Source organism: Lagopus muta, chromosome 4, assembly GCF_023343835.1.
Source record: "Lagopus muta isolate bLagMut1 chromosome 4, bLagMut1 primary, whole genome shotgun sequence".
Classification (NCBI taxonomy): Eukaryota; Metazoa; Chordata; class Aves; order Galliformes; family Phasianidae; genus Lagopus; species Lagopus muta.
Genome location: NC_064436.1, coordinates 40915790 through 40927268, shown reverse-complemented (window position 1 = coordinate 40927268; position 11479 = coordinate 40915790). Strand labels below are relative to the sequence as shown.

The window sequence follows — 11479 nt, the reverse complement described above, 5'->3', positions numbered from 1 at the left end:
GATGATTAAAAATTCAAATGCTATGTCTTACAATCAATACTTTTAAGCAGAATCTTAACTAGTTGAGTCAGTATGCAAGTGTATAGTTACACGTCTAGAGATTTATCTTCATCTTGATGCCTAAACAGAAGTGCAGGCCACCTAAATTTTGCATGGGACCTATGACAAGGTTTATGTCTGTTAGCCTGTACCTGCAAGGCCATTTATTCCTCCTTCCATTTCAGATGGGCACTGCTGTTTTCTGGAGCTGCTATGCACTCAGAAGAATTGTCATGTCTCAGCTAAAATGGAAAATGAGTGCCCATATGAGGCAAAGAGAAAGAGAGGACTGACTTCAGACTTGAAGTGATTCCCTTTTTCCCCCACAACCCCAGTTCTCAAAGGCCTTGTCTCCAGCACTTGCGATCAGAAGTGACTGCTCTTCAGAAAATGAGATCTCCTCATTTGCTATGCTGGGCTTCTGCCCTACTAGGGGATGAGCCTACTAACAATGCTACCAAGGCTTCATGATTCAAGAAGTCAAGTGTGTCAGAATTTGCCCGTAAATCTATGGACTGTGTTCTTTCCTTTCAAAGAGGTGATCTCCATGTTCTCTTTCTACTGTTAAATGAAAGAAAGAAAAGAAAGGAACATAATAGAACTCAGATTCTGTGAAAAAGAAATCTCTCTGCGGTAAAGGAGATCCTGTGAGAAACAGCTGAAGGAAGAAACTGCAGATGGGGAGGGGCAGGGTGGAAAGGAACATGTAAGCACTGAGGGATTTATACAACCTTTACTACTAACATGGATTGAAATACAGATATACTTTTTTTTTTTTTTTTCAACTCTTATGTTACAAGAAAACAGGAGGTATTGTGTGATTTTTGTCTCTTTCCTTCCCTCATGGCACAGATGAGGGATTTGAAAATGCCACTGAAGCAAGTCAGGAGGTTGAAAATGCACCACATCACAATGAAGCAACATGAGGTCTTTTACCTGTGAACTGAAATCTGGCCATACTGTAGCTTGTAGATGTGACATGACGTGGAATTTGGCAGTGGTACTCACCTTTATCTTACGTAAGCTTATCTGAAAACTTGTTAAAAAGAAATTATCTGAAATGGGGATTCTGCCTTGGAAAGGAAGGCTACGTGCAGGAGATGCATAATCAAGATTCTAAGACCTTCCATGAGACAAAATTGGAGAACACTGACAGGCCTAGATGGCATATCATAAAAGTTATAAGAAAAACTGCTAAGAAGCTGGGTAGCTTTCAGAATTCCTATAAACATTCTGGAGTTGTGACACTGACTGTTTGTTTAGGTCAGCAGCAACAGTCATACTTCTTCACTGGAAAAAAATTGGAGCTGAATCTTTGTCCTGTGACTAATGGGGGAAGCTAGTGTGAGCTGCAAGACCCAGTGTCTCTGCTCTAGCAGCCTATCAAGAAGAATCAAAGTGACTCATGCAAACAGCCTGCAGTCACAGAAGGACAGATCCCAACTGGTCGTCTGAAACTCACAAAGCTGTGTCCCACACAGTGTAACACCCAAATATACTGGCCGTGCTGCATTCCTGATGTGCTGCTTCTCCTTCTGTGCCTGGGCACTGTGTGCTGCTAAGCAGCACTTCCCAAACACAGGAGGCTGGTGGAAGGTATTCCTGTCCAGGTTATTCTGTGCTTTTGGATCTTTGGGACTGCACATAGTATTGGGGGAGCCTCATGCATTGCTGTCATCAACTCTGGGACTTATTTGAGCATGCACCAAATATCTTGTTTGAGCACTGGCTATTCTCTGATTCTTTGGTACCATTTCAAGAGGAATCTGAGAGGAGCTTTGTTCCCAGCTAGTTTGTGTTCAAGGGACTGAAGGATGACCACACTGCAAGGAACTTGCTGTGTGAATGGTATCAGGAGAAGTTTGTTACTGACAGGGTAGTAAGGCGCTGGAACAGACCGCCCAAGGAGGTTGCAGATGCCCTGTGTTTAAGGCTAGGTTGGATGGGGCCCTGGGTAAGATCTGGTACTTGACCTAGTGGCTGGCAGCCTTGCTTTTGGCAAGGGGGTTGGAACTTGGTAAGCTTTGAGGTCCTTTCCAACCAAGCCATTCTATGAGCTGAACGCATGCTGCTGTTCTGAAGGCCTGGCTACAGTGTCTTCTCATGTTCAGTGTGAAAATACTACAAGGAGAGCCCATAAAATGTCCAAAAAAAGTGCCAGGCAAATCAAAGCAGAGAGGATGTGTCATAACTGCTCCATTATTTTCTTTGTGGCTTTCTGGAGCAGCAGTATCTGCTAGACAAGCAGACTGCACATCACCCTGAGGGGAATGGGGAGCTGGGTTCTTGGCTCATCCACACACAAGTTACTCAACAATGCTCTCTAAACATCCCCCTTCCAGAACAGGTGTGCCCTCTTTTCCTCTTTAATTAAACTAAACCGGAACAGTTCAGCCTTATTCTGGAAATTAGTCATAAAATCAGTCAGGGATAGCTCCTCCTGAACCACTACGTGTACAAACAAGCCCCAAACAACATGTACGCTGCCTAATGCGCTGGGGGACCCGGCCGCGCGCTGCCGCCCAGCAGCGGCACGGAGCGGGGCGCCGATGGGGCCGCGATGAGATGGCGGGCCGCCGGCAAGACCGAGCTCCGGGCGCGGCAGCCGGAGCGCAGCCTCCCTGAGTGGCAACCCCGGGTCCCTCCGCGCCCGGCCGATCCCCCGCGGCGGGGCGCTGCAGGCCGGGCCCCGCGGCGCGGGTGGCGGCGCACCTGGGCGGCCCCGGCGCGGCGGCGGTGGGCGGGCGGGAGGCGCTACCTGACAGTGAGTGGCACGGCCCGACGGCCAATGGCGGCGCTGCGGTGCGGGAGCCGGGGAGGGCGGCGCGGGGCGGGGGGGGGGGCTGTGCCGCGGAGCGTGTGCGGCGCCGCGGGGCCGGGGCCGCTGCGTGTGCGGGGAGAGACCCTCGTGGGGGGGGTGGGTGGGGGGAAAGACGGATCCCGGCCCAGAGCGGCGGCCGGCGGCGGCGGGAGGAGCCGGCGCTGCGGTGCGGAGGAAGGAAGCGAGCGAGCGCGGGGCCGCTGTGCGTGCAGCCGGTGGTTACGGCTCTCGGTGCGAATTGGGGCTTTTTCGCCGCCGCCGCCTGACAGTTGTTTGTCGCCGCCGTTTTCTGTGGAGGGGGGGAAAGCGAGCGATCTGCAGCGACCGGGAGGCGTGATTGGAAGCGAGAAATAATTAACTGGAGGAGGAAGAGGAGGCGGAGGAGGAGGAGGACGGGGGTGGAGGAAGACGAAGGAGGAAGGCACCGCGCGCAGAGCCGAGCCCAGCGGAGCGGCGGGACGCGGCAACTTCGGCCCCGGCGCAGCAGCCGGAGCGCTGCCCGCAGCGGCGGCCGCCTCAGCCCGTGCCCGCTGTGCGCGAGGGAGCGCCGCGCCGCCGGACATGTCGGAGCACAAGGCCAGCGAGCCCAAGTTGTCGACGACCGACAGGGTGGTGAAAGGTGGGTGTTGCGCTGCGCTGCGCCGCGGGCGGCCCGCCCTGGGAGGCGGCGGGGCGGGTACCGGCCGGAGAGCGGCTCGGCCGAGGGCTTTGCGGCTCCCCTCGCCTCCTGCCCGGCGCTCCATTGCAGCATTTCCCCCCCTCCTTCCCCCGCCCCGCTCCCCGCCTTCCCTCTCCGCCTTGAAGGCGCTGCGCGGGGCTCGCCTCGGAGAGACGGGGAGCCCCGGCCCCCTCCCCCGCCAGCCGCTCCCCCGGACGTCCTCCCCCGCTCCCCGGCTCTCTCCGGGTCTCCGTGTCCCCTTCTCCCTACCCACGGCCCCGCTGCGACTGAGGCTCCCTTCCCCTGCACGGCCGCCCGCCCCCGCGGCACTGGGGATCCCGGCAGCCGGGGGATGAGGGCAGCAGGGCCGTGCCGTGCTCCGGGGCGCCGGGCGAAGCGGCCGAGGAGGCTTCCTCCTCCGCCGCCGGCACCGCCTCGGACGCGGGGCTCGGCCTGCTGGGGTGTGAAGTCGGGCGGCGGGCGCACCGCGGCCGGCTGTGTGTGTGTGTGTGTGTGTGTGTGTGTGTGTGTGTGTGTGTGTGTGTGTGTGTGTGTGTGTGTGTGTGTGTGTGTGTGTGCGTGCGTGCGCAGATGTGCAGGGGGCTCCGCACCCCCACGCCGCGGCTCCATGATTGCGCTCAGCCCGAGGTGTGCGTGCGCCGTGAGCCGCAGCGTATAAACACAGCCCGTTTGGATTAACAACACTGCAGTGGACCAAGGTCGTATTTACCGGGGTAGCGCCCGGTTTGCGCGGTCCATATGCGTTGCTCGGGGTGCGGTACGCTGGGTAGCGTTATCCTGCCGTGATGCCCGCCTCGCCTGGCGCGCTGGGATGCGGCGCATCCACCCGGCACATGGAGCCGGTGTTGGGAGCCCGGAGCCGGGGGCTGCGCGCATCCTTGCAGAGCCCGGGGAGTGGAGCGGAGCCGTACGCGCTGCCGTGCTGGCGTGAGTGGGTGCCAGAACTGCACGATTAACGTGCGGACTATTTAGGAAAGCAAATGACTGTTGTTATTTTGCGTTTGTGTTTATACATACTAGTCTTCTCAAGCCTCCCCATCGTTCCTCCCCCCCCCCCCCCCCCCCCTTCTCCTTCTTCTTTTTTTTTTTTTTTTTTTTTTAAACGTCCTTTTTCCCCCGGATGAAATTGCAGCTCTTCGGATGTTGTAAAAAATGCAATTCCAAGCTCAATAAGATATTTTTTGGAAGTGGCTTAGGAATTTATCTTCTCCTATCTGGAATGTTTGCAGATGAAGTATGCGGTCTGTGCTGTCACACTACCAGTAGGCTTTAGAAGCCTGAAACAGTGATGTTGAGCTGATGCTTATCTTTGCGAGATCCAACGATGGCTGTTGTGTTGGGAAGCCTTCATTGCCGTCATGGGATGGCTGTTTTTCGTTTTTCTCCTTTTAAAATCCTGACATGTGACCAAACGTCTTGATCTCATGTGTGACAGAACTCCCTTGGACTCAAGCAGATGCTCATATAAATAAGAATAACTGCAGGGTTGGAACTATTATTTCTGTATTGACACAACCCTTGGTAGCTTCAGTGGTAGGTTTCCATTTTTTACGTGTGCCAATAAGTTTGTCATATCTCAAGGAACCATTTTCTTAGCAAACTTAGTATGCATAATTAGATACAATTTTATAATGCAGTTAGAAATCAAATTTGTTAAACTGAGGAAGTACTGGGCAAAGCGTCTGTGCTGCTTAGGTGTCTCTTCATCTCAACTCCAAGTGCTGTCCTAGGTCCCAACATTTGTTACATGTTTACTTGTTCTGTTACATAGTTAAATCCTTCTAAGGCCTTAAAATAGCACCTGAGGGGAGTAGCACACAGTAAACTGGTCCTTTGTAGGATTATTCTTTGTATAGATCCTTCACTCTGCCTTCCTACAGACTGTAAGGAAATCCAGAAAGTAAACAATTGGTGGTGATAATGGAGATAGGGAAAAAGTTGCCTTGTTTTTTTGTGGGGTGTGATTTGTGTCTTCCTGAGATGAGCAATTGAAGAAAGCTTGCAAGGCTTAAATGAATTAAAAGGAAAAAAAAAAAAAAAAAAAGGCAACAACACCTTGTAAGCACCCGTGTATTAGTGGAGAGCCCTGGTGTTCCTCAAGGCAAGCCAGGTACTCTGATGGTATTAAGAGAATTGTGAAAGGAATTGTGAAAAGTGAAAACAACTTGGGCTTTTTCCTTTAAAGTTTAAATATTGAAGCTGTGTTTGGAAAAGAAATGTTTGTAGCATATGGATGTAGGCTCTAGATTAAGCTATTCTCTGCCAGTGTTTGTGTGCTGGTGTTTTTTTTTTTTTTTTTTTTTTTTTTTTTTTTTTTTTTGTGTGTGTGTGTAGAACCTTTCAGTTTGCTGGCACGTGACCAAAGATGCCAATTGAGATCTGGCTCATGGAAGTCATGGCTAGGCACTGCTATCAGTGATGGGGTGGGTTTGGGGAGGTGACAGTTCCAGCAGCTCCGTGCAGTTTGCTTATGGCTGCATGCTGCCTCTGAGGTGGGCTGTTGTGGGCTCTTCTCTTGCACTCAAAGGAGTCACGCAGACAGAGAAGTGGGGTATTTCTGTAGGTGAGAACTTCATCTCATGCTCATTTTGCATTGCTTATTGAATCTTCTGAACTGCGCTCAAACTGATATAAATAAAAAATGCTATTGGGAGAAGGGAAGAATGGCTCTGGAGCCCCAGATGCTAAAAAAGTGTTGGTCTTCTCCTACCTCTGTGATGCAACTGGTATAAAATTACGTTCAACAGTTGGAGTGAAATTTTCAGATATGGAATGGTTGGGCAACGGGTGATGTAAGGAAGAAATTCAAGTCTGTGTAATGTTAAATTTCCAGGAGCAAATTAATTCTTGGTAGAGCTGACAAAATTAGATTATTTGGAGTTAAGGGAAAGGAATCCACAGCGTGCATTTGCAGTAGTACTTCTTTGATATGCTTTTGTATTCTCCCTAGCATAGTACGTATGTTTTGATGCAAACTAGGCACATCATCTTTAATCATTGGATTTTTTTTTGATCTTGTAGAGGAGCAATGCTTTTGAGAGGCAAGTAAGGTAACCTGTACATTCAAAGGTTGTCGGGATCAAGGCTCAGGATGCCATGATGTTGCAGCAAATGCTGACTCAACGTGTTTACAGATAGACATTCCATTCTTTCTTGTTAGATGTATGATGCAGCCTTCGCCCAGACTGAGCTGTTCATAAGTTCTTGCTTTCTTTCAGAACTGAAAAAGCTCCTCCTTACCCATAGTGCTTTTAAGTCCCGAGACTCACCAGCCAAAGCATGGGCTTGGTTGCTCTTGTGAAGGTGGGAATACCTGTCCAGGAAAAGCTGGACTGGGAGTACTAGCTCATTCCTCATGGGTCACTGAACAGCTGTCTGATGTCAACAGCTTGTGGTCACTACTGACATTAGCAGGATTTGAACCCACCAACCTGGAGGGAGAAGCCGTGTATCAGATTACTTGACCTCCTCAAAATATTCAGTGTTGCATTACCACCTTCTAGAAATACTGCTCTAAAGCAGAGTAATCCTAAATAAAAACTTTGAAAGTGAGCTGTAATGGTCATACAAAGAAATGAAAGCAATATTTTTGGAAATCTTGCTGTTAGCTAGGCACAGTAGTTGTTTGGATTCTTGCATGCATGTCAGATGACTGTGTACTTTTTGAGAATTGGTTGATTTTCTTGTTTGAAAGAAAGTGGAGTTTTAGTGGAATCTCAGCTCTTCAGATGATCTGCTGCCATGACTCTTGATCCTTGGTGTTGGCAATCTCATGTTGTGCATTGTGTGCAGATGTTCGCAGTTACATCAGCAATTAATGACACTCAAAAAAGTAGGCACCGGTCTCTTCTGTCTCTGAATTTCCAACTGTCTAATGTTCAGGCTGTCAGTTGTTTGTAATATAATATGAATGTCAGTCCCAATCAATGTTAGCCATCAGTGTTAACTTCAGATTCAGATGAAAGGTAAAACTGGTGTTTATTGCTGTCAATAATGGGAGTTAGCCATGAAGTTTAAAGTTTCCATTAGTCCAGGGAGACTCGTACGTACCCTGCTAGGGCTCGTGCTTCAAACTGACCTTCAGTGAGCCAGAACAGGTGTACTACAGAAGCCTGCCTCTCTCTTTCTGTAAAATGTAATGTTTTCCAGCTTGGATGTTTTGTGCAAGCGCTGGCTTGTCCTTATGTGTTAATTCTGCATGATGACCTCACTGTCAGTAGCATTGGTAAATATGGTATGCATTTTGGTTTAAATTTAAGTATGAGAAAATCTATGGCAAGGGACGATCCTACTTGGATATTACAACTGTCTGATGACAGTAGATGAAATGGTTTTGTGCCTCTCCAGTGAGAATGCTGGAAGTTCAATATCCCTCAGATCTTCACGAGGGAGGGGAAGGATTTGCTTTGTAGCTGTTTCTATTTTTGTTTTAATTAATTAAATTTATCCTTGTAATACTTGAGAAGGCACTCATGCTTTGAGGGAGCCTGCATCTGGATTTAAGGGATGCTATCAGATGGAGAATCTGCCTGCAGTTCTGTCAGAAAGGTACTTAGGTTGCTCTCAAACTAATGCCTTCTATTAATTTCCATGGAAACGATAACAGATGCAAAAAGCACAATACCAGTGTTTGGTAGAGCATGTTCTCAGCTACAAAGTGCTATTTTTCAACGTAGTCACCGCCATTAGCAAATTCATGCACACAAGCTGATGGAGGCATTCTTAATTTTGTGTTGTCACAGCTGTGCATGGCCATCCGGAATGTGGCTTGTCTTCTGTGTTACTGTCACCACTGCTGAAATGCACCATCCGCTGCTTCACTGTGCTCATATCCACTGTTTGGTCTCCATCGACGTTCAGCAAATGTCGATGAATGCCTTTTTCTCCACACGAAGGAGTTCAGTGACACACCTTTGCTTCATAAGTGCTTCTGTGTCAGGTGCCGTTTTGTCAGGCTGCCCCTCTGCTACCATCTGTCACACAGCAACAAACTGTAATGAAATATTGGTGGGAAGGTTCAACATCTACTTCTGCGTTACCAACATGTACCTCCTGACATCATGGGCCAACATAATAAAATGGGAGGCATTACTTTTGGAGCAGCCCTCATAGCATGGCTACAGCAGAAGAGTTTCTGCTCCTTACTATTTTCCTTCACTGACAGAATGGCTTCGCTAGCTTTGTAGTTGAAGATCCCCTGGTATCTTCATGAAGCAAGCCATAGGAGGGGCAGTTGAGAACAGAACACAAGTGAATTTGCTTGCTTAGGGCTCAAGTTAGGATAACTTAGAAGGGAAACTGAGGCTGGCTTGTTGTTTTCTTATGTCTAACTGCTATGTTCTTGTATCTCATGGTCAGAACTCAGTTAATACTTCTAAAACCAATGGCTTCTGTCAGTTGGATGTTGCCTAGGTATTGCAGTCTTGTGTTTCTTGCACTTTGTAAACTTGTGCCTGAGTGACTAATGACTGCACTTGTTTTAAAGGATTGGGAATGCAGTAAGGAGAAATTTAAACAAAAGCTAAGTACAGTGCTTGACAGTTATGCTTGTGTAATTAAGCTGGTGATTTATTTTGATTTGTGAACTCAGTTTACCTCTTACTCATTAAGATAGTTTTGTAAATAAGACCTTTAGTTAAACAAGCCTTTTACTGCACAGCCTTAGAGAAAAACCATGCGTGCACTGAAGGATGCTTTTCTTAGGCAGTTGATATTGCATTGGTGGGAGATTCTTCTCATAATGTAGACTGATATGAGGTGAGATGAGAGAAAATAACTGCCTTATTTGTGTGTTTAAAATCCTTTTCTGCTTTTGAATTGCACACTGGCTAAAGCTTTCTGCTGTTTCATGCTTTTCTTGTCTGGGTCTTGCGAGAGAACTAGTGTTTTTGATACCACTGGTGCTAGTGAGAAACTTGAAAGAGGAGTTCATGCTGGGTGTTATCAGCCTTTAACTTCAGTGGAAAATATGAACCAATGGAGGTAATTTTCCATAGGGGAATGTTGTACAGAGCAGTTGTTTCCTCTTTGCCATCTATTCACAGTTTCAACAGTATCTACATCCATTACATGCATCTCACTTAGAGATGATAGGTGCTACATGGTTATTCTTGCTTTTCTTTGTAGATTGTGGCAAGGAGATTAAAAAAAAAAAAAAAAAAGGAAAGTATTAAGTTGTATAGTCAAATCTGTTTTACATTTTAGGTAGTCCCATGATTGCTAGAACTCTCAGAATTCTTCCCACCAGATAGTTCTTGAGGAAATTTCTGCCAAAAGACACTTGGAGTAATGTTAATAAAGTAAGCTTTTTGCTTACTTCTTATAGCTTTTCTTTTCCAAACTCATAGTCCTTCTTCAGTTTCTTCTGTTTTGCTGAGTAGCTTCTACTTGAAGTACAGGAGTAAAAAATGTAGGTAGTCTGTTTGGTATGGATATTGGTTCATTTAAGGCTTCCTAGCGATGTTGATACGCACCATGTTGTGGGGAATAGTTCCTTCTTTACTACTTGAAAGAATATGGAGAGAAGTACTTCCTTAACAGTACTGTAAGATACAAAGATACTGTTTTACTCTTTTTATTTTCTTAAGAATGTGCCATAAAAGAAGCCACAAGTTTCTGAAGTAACAGCCACTTCAAATCACCTTCATGAAGAAGTGCCTTCTTACATCCTTTTATATGTGGTTTCAGGAGTAAATGCGAGTTGGTGTTGTGCATTACTTTTTCAGCTGAGTGCTTAAATCATTTCCTGTTCTGATAACTGGTCATTTACCTTGACTTTCCCCCAGGAAAGATCTTTCTATGGCTTCTGAGTCAATAATGGTGAAATGTATCATCGCAAGTCTAAAAATCACTTCAGTGTGTGTGCAGCCTCATTTGTGTAAGCCTGTGGTTCACTGAGGGGCTCTGCCACTCAGCTTGGAGATTGCAGTGTGTTAGTGCTGGAGTGCCCCAGCTATGTTCTTGTTTAACTGTTGGATGGAGGAAGGGATAGAAGACCAGATGTAGAGAAGCAGAGACAGTAAATGCTAGGATGGTAAAATTTGCTGCTTATAAAAATCCAAAGTACTCATTCCTACCTCACTTGTTCTCCCCACCAGAAAGCTGATACTGTTGAAATGACACCTCCAGAGCTGCACCTCTTTGACAGTCATTTACATGCATTACAAACTGACTGTCTATTTTTATAATCAAGGTTAGGCATGTTAACATTGGCACCACCGGTGTATGAGGAGAATGTGACCACCTTATTTAAGATTTAATTGCACCAACACAATTTCTGACTGATACCATTTGTACTTGGAACTGGAGAGGAGAAAGAGTGGAGTGGAAAGGCATCAGAGGTTAATTCCTGGGTGTTTGTGAGTGTGGTGTCCACGTTGCACGTGTTTGTTGGTGTTTTTTCCTTTTTATATTGCATTTCTTGAAGCTTTTGAAAACACTGCTGACTGACTAACAAACTTCTTTCTACTTAGAAATACAACTGTGCTGTACTGAAGTTCTACTGCATCTTCCTTTTAGATTTCAGTCTCTTTCAATACTTTCTTCCTTTTAAGAGTCAGTAAGCTCTTTCTCTTCTTGTTGATGTTCCTTTCCTGCGTTTTTTCCAACCTTTCTGACTAAGCATGTTGAGCAGCCTAAGTGCTGCCTGCTAGCAGTCATCGTGTTGCATGTACTTAGCGTAAGAGGTTCACCAAACACAACCTGTTTCCTTTGACTATGCATCTATAGGCATCTGTAGGTGCCCGGGGAAGCATGTGAGAACAGGGGAAGTATGTTATGACTCTTCCTCTGACTTGTGTTGTAATTCTGCAGCCAACTGCTGACTCTGTGGCTTTCTTTTCAGCCAGTAGCTCCACTGTCAGTGTGCTGCTCAAGCTCTCCCCAACTTGTCACAGAAGGATGTCTATATTTTGCAGTTCAGCTGCTGCTTGCGGGTTGCC

General features: G+C 47.0%; 1 protein-coding gene across 5 annotated transcripts in view; it reads left to right on the top strand.

The window, feature by feature from the left end:
- Positions 1–2966: 2966 nt before the first annotated feature.
- PPP3CA (protein phosphatase 3 catalytic subunit alpha) overlaps positions 2967–11479 on the top strand; it is a 189885-nt gene continuing 181372 nt past the window's right edge. For all 5 annotated transcript variants that reach the window (XM_048942994.1, XM_048942992.1, XM_048942991.1 and 2 more), the window contains exon 1: positions 2967–3479. In XM_048942994.1, the coding sequence (XP_048798951.1) occupies positions 3422–3479 (58 nt within the window). In that variant the 5' untranslated portion in view covers positions 2967–3421. The remainder of the gene's footprint in view (positions 3480–11479) is intronic.